The following is an 11,750-nucleotide window of genomic DNA, read 5'->3' as shown; positions in this document are numbered from 1 at the left end:
TAAACATATAAGGAATATTTGAACAGGTAAAACAGTTACTCATAAAAGCTTATTGTGGGCCAGTGTATTTAGATAAACTGGAAAGCTCGGTGTATTTGTAAAGCATACTGTTTAAATAATAAAGTAAAAGAGGTTGCATTTAAAAATGTACATGGTATATATCCAGCTAAAAGTGTGTTAGAGAGGTTTCATTTAGATATTGATTATTCTTGTGACTATAGAAAAATAATCTATTATCCATCTTTTTTGTAATTGCATACACAATGTGTTGTATATTGTGTTTTTTAGAAGGAAAACAAATGTTACATTTAAATTAAATAATTTTGATATGTGTATGAATTATTTCAATGAAAGTAATAATAATAATAATTTTACTTTATTGTACAACTTTTTATTATTTCATACACAAGAAGAAATGGCTGGAGAACATTGTCAATAAAAAACAAGGAAGACTATTTTTAATGAATATACAGTTTTTTTATTAATGGATCAATGGTTTGTTTTTGTGTATTATGTAAATGTATGTATACTATACTGTAAACTACTAAGTGTACTCTCTGCTTAGTAAAAAAATAATTATTATTACAGTATATACTGTATAGTCCTTTCTCTTTTAAAAAGTAGCATATGAAATATTAGGCATTATGCAACAGTAGTATGCCTCACTGTTGTCACATGACCTCAAGAAGGCTATTTAAGCAGAATGCTGAAAATAATACCTTCAAAATAATGCAATTATTTTCTATTTTTAATCAATTTTGTACACAAATCCAAATTTGTCTACAAATGTGTAATCTCTTCAAACTGTGATCAAAGTATGGCTCTGTTTGGAAAACCATACTATTAATGTTTCTACAAATTGTAGTTGCCAAAATCTCCTTAAGGATGAAACACACTTTGACTTTCCAGAAGCGGTTTATTGGCGAGAATTTCTTATTACTGAACAGTATTTTATCTCTTGAACATTACAGATATGCAAGTCAGTGTGTTTTTGTATGTAACTAGTGGAGAACGTACACGTGTGACGATTATCTGTATAAAGTGTGTATTTTGCACTCCATTTAAAGAACATGTGAAAAGTATCTTTACATATTTAGGAAGTTTCTCAGTGCAGACTGTAGCTTCTCGCACACTACTTCCATTCTGGATACATACATCTGTTTTTGGCTTTCAACTCAACACATACATCATATCATCATTTAATTAAATGGTATCCAAATAAATGACAAAGAAAAAGCAAAACAAAACAAAGAAACTGAGAAATACAAAATAGTTTTTTAGAATTGCTCTTGATACTAAGTCTAAATAACATAAACTCCCTGATATTTCCTTAATCATTCACCATCTGCCAATTCTAGCCAGGAGTTGTGTGCCAAGTACCCAAAGCAAGCACATGAGACATAGCATGTGGAGAACGATTTCATTTTAAGCAGTTTAGTTCTTGCTTTGAAGAAGCTTAGATGTCCAAGAACATTTAATTGTATGAGGTATTCTACATGATGATTGATTACGTCACTAAATGTGGGCATGAACGACTTTTTGTCAGACTAAATGAGATCATCACACTTATTTCATAAACATCCAAACAAAATCTTGCTTAAAGAGCAACAATAACGGTCATCTGAACAGTAATAATAAAGAAAAGACAGCTTAGACTGTAAATGAAGTGCATTATAACAGACTGTAAGTTTAAAGAGCTCATCTGGTATGATATTGCACGTATCAGGCTGTAATTTACACAGCACAAGGTGTGTGAAGGCAATTTGCATTCTCTTGTTCTTTATATTTCTGTATCTTATGCTTCACTGCCCCCTTTTTCTTTCCTCTCCCTGTTCATGCACACATCTACACATATAAACTCACAAACACACTTGCTCTCTCTCTCTCTCTCTCTCTCTCTCTCTCTCTCTCTCTCTCTCTCTCTCTCTCTCTCTCTCTCTCTCTCTCTCTCTCTCTCTCTGGGTGAGGTTTGGAGTCTCATGTTTTTGGGGTGATTGAGGAGACTCCTTGGGGAGCATATGCTTGTGGGCTGTAGGGTTAAAGGTCACAAGTAATCGTCAGATCACATCACAGGCACAGCAAGCGTGACCCCTCGACACCCTCCTCGCCTTGTGGGATTGTCGGTAACAGGGCAGAACGAGTCAAACCCCAGAACCGAGGTGGACTCAGATCCTTTTTTACTGCTGAGAACTTCCAGCCCATATGAGAGCCACAGGTTCTGCACTGAGCAATTGTCCATGCATACCTAAGCAAAGAAATACATTCAATTTGACATGAAAATGGCAAATTACTTGGATGGATACTAAGATTTAAAAGAAACATTTTTGACACATAAAAAAACCCATAAAATCTCACCCTGGAAACCAACTATGCAGTGTGGAAGGCCGTCCAATCAGGTTGAGGTTGTTGGCCTTGTAGACCGTAAGTGTCTCATGAACATAACCATGTGGATTCACATATGCTGCCATTGGCCCATACAGAGACAGACTGAAGACAGAGGAGTGTTGAATGAGTAACTGTTTTCATTTCCATCTTAATGGAAAAGATCACTCAAAAATGTAAAGTCTGTCATCATTCGATATGCCTCAAGTTACAGTTAATAAAACATAAGTTCAACAGGGAAATAATAACTTTATGACTTGAACTTTGGTCTTTTCCTCAACTCAAGCTATCATATGACTTCAGAGGACTTCAAATATTAAAGTTGCAATGAAACAGAAGTAGCAACACATTGTTTATTCATATTGTGATGTACATCTGAGTGAAACGGATTATTGAAAAATAAAAAATGTAGGGAGAGGACTTGATTCTATCCATCAGTTGTTGATTTGATAGAGGCAGATCTGACTGTGAGCTTGCAGTTGATTGTAAGTAAGGTGCAGAGTTTAAGTAGACTAAATTATTGGACAAGTCTGACATATGTCACCAGAGAGAAGTTGTTTTAACCAGAATATCAAGTTCTGGTGAAGATAAAAAATTACGATATAATATAAAATATATCAAATGAAATATGCATGGATGAATCATTCATATGACCACTTTCACGGAACTTTTATGGTGCTTTATTTTCCTCATTGGTGCTTGATGGGATTTGGTGCTTTGAATAATGATCAAATATATTTTTTAGTAATCTATTCCTTTAATTCTCTAGCCTAGAAATCTAGACGCAACCTAGCGGCAGCAAATCTAATATGCAGCCAGGGTAGTCTAGCAACTCTCTGTTGGCTTGTGAGCTGGAAAAACCAAACTCTAGTCAGGCCAATCACATCGTGTATAGAGTCGGTGGGCGGGCTTAACATAATGACGGCAGAGTTGACGCAGTCCCGCGTGCTACTTGTAAACAAAGAAGCTGGCGAACAGCGGTCTTTCGAATCGGCTTTGGCCACGACTCTGGAAGAGTTGGAGTTAAGCTTTTCTTTGAGAAAAGAACAAAGAACGGCACTGAAGTCATTCTTCAGAAAGGAAGATGTGTTCCGAGTTTTGCCGACCGGATATGGCGAAAGTTTAATCTATCAACTAGCTCCGCTTCACCTTCTTTGTTGCTATGGTTGATTGTAGCGATATCCCATGGCGTGCAGAATTTTAATTTTGAAAGACAACCGTTTATCCCACCCCTCGGATTGAGCACTGACAATGGTGAGTTCCCAGACCAAACATCTTGATGTTGGTCTGGCTTGTCAGGCTATTAATTCTCCGCAATTGCTAAACAATATATCATATATGACTAAATTGTGAAATTCCGTTCTCAGTATTTTTTTAAAGTTGTTGTCTGACCTGAATATCTCATTCTTGCTGGTTATTTCTGTATCCTGACACTGTTTACAGCAGAGAGAGGTGCACTGTAAAGAGACAAGAAGAATATACATATTATTCAAACAAACTCCTAGTAAAATAGAAAGACATATGAAGATTTATAGACAAAGGCAACTATACACATACACACCCTGTCCATGATGTCCAACTCACAGCGCAGTCTCTGGATGGCACTGCCAATCTTCAGTAGCTGCAGTCGTAGAGCATCATCTATTGGTAGACATGCGGCCACCCTGTATGAGAAATCTGCAAAGAGAGAGACACTTTCTAACTACTGACTGTGTGTGTGTGAGCCTGAAAGTGGCTGTGTGCGGACTGTGCTCGTACTCAGTGTGTACCTGTGGGATTTGTAGGCAGGGACTCGTCGTTGAGGTTTTCATCCCATTCATGGAGTTGTTTCTTTACTCTGCTCATGAGAGTTTTCTGGAGAGAAACACATACATAACCATCAGTGCTAAAATGTTGTCGATATTACGGAAATGCTGATGATGGTTTGCTGAGATTGTACATAAATTATATTTACAATAATTAAATAATAAGTACTGTTAATTTCTAAGCGGTAAATGGTTGAAATGAGAAACTCCACCTTTAAGGCTTTATAATGCATAGTGTAAAGTATTTTGTTTATAATGTAATACTAATATCAAATATTAAAGTAATATATAATATCAAATTAATAATAAGAGATCAAACTCACAGAGTCATAGAGGGCATACACCCAGGGAGGCCATGAGGTCATACCAGCACAACGGAGCTTCTTCTATGAAAGGAAGTGAGAGGTAGATTTTGCATTAAGCAATTAAGCAAAATGTATGTTACATACAGAAGTAATGGCAAAATAATGATAAGTTGAATAACTAGTCCAATTCAATCTAATATATACACAGTACTGTGCAAAAGTCTTAGGCACGTTAGTATTTTCACAAAGAAAAAATGGTTTTAAGCACAAGGAGTCTGACAACAGCCGTTATGATCCACACGGAGATCTGATCTCAACATCATCGAGTCTGCCTGTGATTACATGAAAAAAACAGAAGAAATCCAGAAGAACTGTGGCAACGTTTCCAAGATGCTTGGAGAAATCTGCCTGTGCAAAGCTAACTGAAAAACTATGTGCAAGTGTACCTAGGACAAAAGCTGTTTTAAACACAAAGGGTGAAAATAGAAACCCGGTCAAACTATGACATACATGTACAAATGTAAGAAATATCAATACACCTGTAAACCCGCTAATGCAACCTGTTTGATTAATGTCCTTGAAGAGGAATCTACGTGATCATTATTGTGGAGTAGTTATTATTCTACACCTTGTGTCTTTTAATACAATTGTGCAAGCTAGCTGAAAAACTATGTGCAAGTGTACCTAGGACAAAAGCTGTTTTAAACACAAAGGGTGGTCACATCAAATATTGATTTGATTTAGTTAAAGGGCACATATTATTCAAAATCACACAACCACCCTATAATGATACAAATCCAAAATGCTATCCCCAAAAATCATGCGCACTGTCTCAGAACAAGCCGTTGCAGATTCTGGACAAAGTGACGTCACCTTGCACAGGCCCCACCCACAACTGTTGACGTCCTTTCAGCATAGACCCCGCCCTGAATGACCTGTACACAGTCCGCGATTGTTTGGATGCCAGAGCAGGTTTAGGTTCGTTTATGTCTGAGCAAATAATTTCCAGAAAAAAAGTTGTTATTCAAGGATGGATCATTACCAACTGTTTGTGATCCAGCTTATAGTCTCCGGAGCAATACTGGTCACAGCAGAAATGAAAGGGAGAGCGCGCACTTTATTACAGTTCATCAGAGTTGTTTTACGGATATAAAGTTTACCAGTTTATTAAGCCCCCCCTGAAGAGGTCTGTATATATTTGTTTACTGTTAGTGTTAAGTGAGTGTTTTTGTGTAATTTGCTGTGTATGTTGATGATAATGCAAGGGAGAGAGAGCGTTTATGGACAAGACTTTAATACGCACTTTTTGTACTGTGTTTTATTATGCTCTTACATTGACTTTATGGAGTAAAACGGACGGCGCTTCATCTTTTGTGTGAAGTACAATAAAATTAATCTGATCTTGAGTGTATGTTTTTTAGCATCTTAATTAAGGTAGATTTTTAGTAACATTAATAGTTCGATTTTTTCAATGTAATAATAATTTTATTCATAATAATAGAATAATTATAAATGTATTCCTGTGACCCCCTTGGATGTTTACTGAGGCCTGGTGAGAAACACTGGTCTAAAGTGATGTGCGTTTACCTGTATGTCAGTTACCTGTCTATATGTCTGGCTGCACCGGTCCTGCTGTGTTGTTGTTTGTGAGCTTTTGGTCTGTGGCGTGTGTGTATGCAAGCGGGGCAGGAATTGCAGTGCACATAAAGGGTCAGGCAGAATCCTTTCTGGTAAAATCTGTACTTTTGCTTGACGAATCCTACAAAAGACAAAAATATATATGTTTTTAAAGTATCATTACATTACTGCATTCAATGAAAAATAGTATTGTACCCACTGAAAGCAACCCTACCCATCTGCTTGTGTGCGTATGTCATGCACTCTGAAGCGTTGCCGTCCAATAGCTTTGATCTTCACTGTCTCTATGCCATACTCCTGTTCCTCACGAAATGCATAGATCTCTGCCGTCGTCCCAAACTCTGCCTTTGTCTCCGCTCCACTCGCATCAGGACTGAGAGAAATAGAAACCCGGTCAAACTATGACATACATGTACAAATGTAAGAAATATCAATACACCTGTAAACCCTCTAATGCAACCTGTTTGATTAATGTCCTTGAAGAGGAATCAAAGGTACGTGATCATTATTGTGGAGTAGTTATTATTCTACACCTTGTGTCTGTTAATACCTTTGTGCAAGCACGGCAAATGTGCGATCTTGGCTTATGAGGTTGCGGAACATGCTGACCTCCTGTGGTCGAAAAAGCTGCAAGGGCAGCGTCTGACCTGGGATCAGAATGAGAGCGACGTGGGGAAGAACCGGCAGACTCTGCACACTGTCCTCATCATGCAGGGTACGGCCGTGAAACTCCTCCATGTCTGAGCCCAGATACTTCACAATGCACATGCACACACAAATGAAGACAAACATGCAACAACAAAAAAAGAACAGGAAAAAGACTCTTGATGACTCATTTACATGATTTCTATAGATTGAGATTTATTTTACAGCAATAATTCTACCATAAACTACTTGAATATTAATGTGCATGCTAATGAATTGAAATGAGTAAAAGAGCTATATCCTAAACTTGATTTTAACCTTATAAGCCTCAGGTCACATGACCAGTGTTTAAAAGTACTGATGACACTCACAGCGTGTGAAGTTGGCAGACTCGTGTCAAAGTTTATAATACTTGGCTTTTCTGCATCCTCACCATCTCGATCCTCAGTCTCCATGACATCCTCCTCTTCCTCTTCGTTTTCTATAAAAACAGAAAGAAAAAGATTAGAAGTAGAATATAATTTCTCTTATTATTTACTCTACTTTCACTTATACTTTCATTTAGTCAACTATACAGAATCAATTCAGAATTGAGGGCAACAGGCATGCATGAAGCCACTATTAAGCAAACATGAAGCAAATATCTCATCTAGGTGCATAATGCAATGAATATAATATCAACTGTCTGCTGACAACACAATAAAACAACAAAATGCATACAACACTTGAATTAAAAATGTTGTTGCATCCATTTTTGCTACAGCTCCTAAACGTGTTACAAAAATATATTTGCAAACAAGTGCAAAGACTGTGTGTTCTAAATAACAGGTGTACGCAGACACTTTCAGCTTGTAAAGAAGACCTGTCAGCTGTCATGCACGGCGACTGCTGCGGATCTGGAAATGTCTGTAAAGATCTCCCTGCAAGTTTTGAGGAGGACATTTAGATGGCACGCTTCTACTCTGCTATAACTCCATGTTTAATAGGAAACAAACAGGAATACGTACCTGGCAGGAGCTGTAGTTGGTTCCCCATTTCGTCGTTAACGTTGTTGTCGCCTCCACCCCTCTCAGCAGCCATAGCCGTGTGTTTACAATCCGCTCTCAACAAGCGCAGCACTACCGCGAAGAGACATGCGAGCAAAAACACAGCGCCCTCGCCTGACTGGATGTTAGTGGCGTAGTGAATCTTTTGATTCATCCCAATACAGCGCCCTCGCGTGACTGGATGATAGTGCATTGTGAATCTTTTGATTCATCCCAATTAATCGAATCATTTGAAATAGTTCACTAAAAGATCCATAAATCATCAGTTGTATTCGTTAAAAGGCGCGATCGACGTTCCGAAACGTGGGGCCAGCATTGATTGAAATCCTGCGTTTACTACGCGATAAGTAAAACCTTATTTCTCCAAGGAATGACAGTATTAGTAACATACTTTGGTAAGTCTTCTGAAATGTATGAATTTCTTTCTCTATGAAACCTTGGTAAGTCAAAGGTGGACACTAGAAAAGTATGAATGCTATTGTATTGTTAGTGTGTGTGTGTGTGTGTGTGTGTGTGTGTGTGTGTGTGTGTGTGTGTGTGTGTGTCTATACACATAACCAACATCATTATATGTCAAGATAATACTAACACGCCACAATACTAATACTAGCAAAATTACAAAAACTCCACACAAAATTTTTTTTTTAATTTTTAAAATGATACCTCATAAAACAGCAGTGCTGTTTAAAAAGAAAACCTTTTGGTTTGTCCACTCCATACCATAGTTAATGTGATGAAATACACCTGTGGTTACTCTGCTAGGACACCTTGAGGAGTAGATTGATTTCAAAAAGTTAAAAGTAATTGCACAAATAATTATTTTAATTCTTGGGGCTGTGCGATATTGAAGAAAAATGCGATATGGGATATGCTTGTTGAATAATTCGATATGCGATACGATATTGCTTTAAGTGTGTAAAATCTATTTCTTTCCCCAACTGATATCTTTCACTTAAAGGGTCATGAAACCCCCCCCAAAAAAATTTGAGATGTAAACAGATATGTATAGGCTGCACATCATTGAAAACACTAAAGGTACTCATTAATGTTATTCATATGCAAAAAATAGTTATTTTAGCATTTTTTCAGAGCGATTTCTGTCTTCCGGTTTGAAAAGCTGAGTCGGATCAACGTCACAGAAGCTGACGTCAGCGTGTACCGTAGGCCCAAATATGGGGCTGCTCGAACATGCTGACGTGAACCGTTTCGAGCGATTCTCCACATATATTCATGACCTAAAGCATAACCGACTGTGTTTACATGAATACTCGTCAAGACAGCCATTTTGACATAACTGTGTGTATTTGACAGTTCGAGTGCGTAACAAGACACGAGAAAAAGAACGGCTTGTGCGCACGTTTCAGTGTGTGTCATACAGCAGACAGCAAGAGACTGCAAGGAGTTGTTTTTCGCAAGTTTATTGCATTTAATAACTCTTTTTAACGTCAAGCAAGTCACATGAGTAACAGTCGTGTGCCCAGTCTATTCTCTGCTATATGTGTCGACCTAAAACGTACACTTTTCACAATGTTGAAGTAGCCTATTAAAATCATTCAGATATTGCGTGCCCTTGCGATATGTACATTTGCGATTGTTTAGATAATTTCGATATATTGCGCAGCCCTAATTCTTGGCATAATTTGTTTACAGAGGTCACTTTGTTAGATCGATATTATAGATGTTTGTTTTCTGCTAGTACATTATATGTTTTGTGGCCAATGTCCGAACAGCATATGTGTATAGGTTTGTTTATTATTCTCATCTGATCTTCAGGTGGATGATGGCGACAGCAGAGCATGTATGCGTGGTGCTTCTGTTTTGTGTGTGTGCCTGTAATTGTGTGAGTGACTATTACTCAATTCTTGGAGTTCCTCGCTCTGCGTCTTCAAGAGAGATCAAGAAAGCGTTTCACAAGCTGGCCCTTAAACACCATCCTGATAAGAACCAAAGCCCGAATGCACAGCAGACCTTCACACACATTGCTCAGGGTGTGTGGATGCACAAATGTACATCCTAAAATACATGAATTAACTACCAAACTGAAGTATTTTATGGTTTAATTTTGTTATTTTTTTACCCCTTAGCCTATGAGGTGCTGTCTGACAAAGAGAAGAGGCAAGTCTATGATCAAATGGACCATCTAACTAACCCTGATCAGGGCAGAGAAAGAAAGTTCAAGAAGGATCAGAATGAGGACATGGGCACCAATCCCTTCGTCAATAAAAAAGCATTTCATAGTAAAAGGGATTACCAGCATTATAGTCTAGAGGAGCTACTTCATAAGCTGCGGATGGATGATGACTTTTTTATGGGTGAACAACCTGGTTATGAAGGATGGAGTTTTATTTTTGGACCTGAGGATAATGATGATGACACAGTGCTCCTCAGTGATCTTTTCAACATGCTTTGATTTCCAGGGTTTGTGTATTTATATGTTTATTTATGTTTATTAATTACATAAATTCAAGTTGATTTTAAAGTGCTTCTGCACAATTATCTTGCTTATTAAATAAAGATTTAAATTAAACAACTTAACCGTGTATTTGTCTTATTGTGTTATAGAGAGCTGACCAATAAAAAGACTTTAACCGTTGTTTTTCTTGAAATAATTGTTAAACCACTTCTAAGAACGTTCCTTTTCTAAAAATCAGGGATTTTACCAGCATGAAGTGTTAGTTAATAAAGATGTAACTCTTTTTAACACAGTTCATACAGCTTTTTAAAACAATAACGCTTTAGCTGAGCTCCACATTATTTGCTGCAAATAACTATGTTAAGACACCGTTTCATTTTCATTAAATGGCAAATTCACCCTTCTTACTTAACAGATGATGTCCTTTCCTCAACTTACTGATTGGATTTGGAATGTTAAGAAACACCTTGCAAAAGTAAGTTGTTGACAAATGTGTTGTATCATTGCTGTCATGAAATATAATGCTCTAGTCAGAGCTGATGCATTAACTAAACATAATGATTTCCTGCATCAACACATATCAACAGTGACTGGTAAACATGCTAATGTATGATCAAAAGGACTGATGCTCCGATAAAACAGAATCCTTGATAAACACTCAACCTACTTTATCATGCTCAGCATTTCCTGCTTGAACTGGAAAGGGTGGAGTGTTCAGGGTGTTTTTTCCCGTCTTTGTTCAAACAATGAACAGTGATTTTTTTGTGTCAGTGTGTTTGTCTCCACCATTAGTGTGCACTCAAAATAATTATTTTTGATGCTGTTCACTTTATTTAAACAATTTATGATTTAACACCATTTTATCAGGTTTCTGGTTCAAATGTAATTGCTTTATGTTAAATTGACTTGAAATGGTTATGCAACGTTCAAATAACCCAATCAAACAGGACTTTCACTTCCCATCATGCTTTGCAAAGAGGCTGAATTGAGAGAGTAAATGTTGAAACAAAGTGTTATCTTAAGCATTTTTTTAGCTATTATGTTGGTATTTAAAAGTTTCTGTTATGTTAGTGTTTGTGGGGGTTACCATTGTGGTGAAGTGTGAAGTTTGCTTGGTTTGTGCTCTGATATTACTTCTAGACTGCCTACATTGAACATAAAATGTTTAAAGAAAGGTTATATTTAGTTTGTTGTTATTTAAATCACTGGACTAAACTAGAAGGGTTTTACTTGTTTCAATCACGTGGAACCATATGATTGAATCGTGTTCAGCCCATTCAGCTATTGTCTTTGTGTGCATGTCTATGTGATTGTATGTGCCTGTGCTTAACATTTTACTACAGCATTTTACTTACATGCTGTTAGCGAACTTCCAGTGAGATCTCCCTCATTTTTCTTTGACTGCAATCAATGTGAATGAAAACACCAGAATCATACATTCAGGTTTTGACTAACTACAACACTGTGAAGGCAATGAGCCTTTGTGAGTGCACTAGTGTGAATCAAGGATAAGAAA

General features: G+C 37.2%; 2 protein-coding genes across 2 annotated transcripts; one reads left to right on the top strand and one right to left on the bottom strand.

The window, feature by feature from the left end:
• Window positions 1–460: 460 nt before the first annotated feature.
• Window positions 461–7,935, bottom strand: crbn (cereblon). The gene is made up of 11 exons (XM_079840464.1): window positions 7,783–7,935; window positions 7,147–7,256; window positions 6,681–6,883; window positions 6,345–6,503; window positions 6,095–6,251; window positions 4,511–4,573; window positions 4,152–4,236; window positions 3,944–4,059; window positions 3,775–3,839; window positions 2,356–2,487; window positions 461–2,245 (listed from the first exon to the last, which is right to left on the bottom strand). Exons 1-11 carry the CDS (start codon window positions 7,853–7,855, stop codon window positions 2,068–2,070), a joined length of 1,341 nt encoding a protein of 446 aa, XP_079696590.1. The 5' UTR covers window positions 7,856–7,935; the 3' UTR covers window positions 461–2,067.
• A 1,663-nt stretch (window positions 7,936–9,598) lies between these two features.
• LOC307141272 (uncharacterized protein) lies at window positions 9,599–10,231 on the top strand (the record flags this gene model as incomplete). Its single annotated transcript, XM_079841331.1, has 2 exons — window positions 9,599–9,809; window positions 9,906–10,231. 2 exons carry the CDS (start codon window positions 9,599–9,601, stop codon window positions 10,229–10,231), a joined length of 537 nt encoding a protein of 178 aa, XP_079697457.1.
• Window positions 10,232–11,750: the final 1,519 nt, after the last annotated feature.

The sequence above is a fragment of the Gobio gobio genome, assembly GCF_949357685.1.
Source record: "Gobio gobio genome assembly, chromosome: 17".
Lineage (NCBI taxonomy): Eukaryota > Metazoa > Chordata > Actinopteri > Cypriniformes > Gobionidae > Gobio > Gobio gobio.
Note: the sequence above shows the minus strand (reverse complement) of the source record. Positions and strands in the feature narration are given on the sequence as shown.

Excerpts from the sequence above, each read along its gene's own strand:
- crbn (XM_079840464.1), bottom strand. The coding sequence starts at position 7,855 with ATGGCTGCTGAGAGGGGTGGAGGCGACAACAACGTTAACGACGAAATG. Across the intron at positions 4,237-4,510 it reads TGTATGCCCTCTATGACTCT|AAAACTCTCATGAGCAGAGT; the intron begins GTGAGTTTGATC and ends GTTTCTCTCCAG. Across the intron at positions 3,840-3,943 it reads AGTTGGACATCATGGACAGG|TGCACCTCTCTCTGCTGTAA; the intron begins GTGTGTATGTGT and ends GTCTCTTTACAG.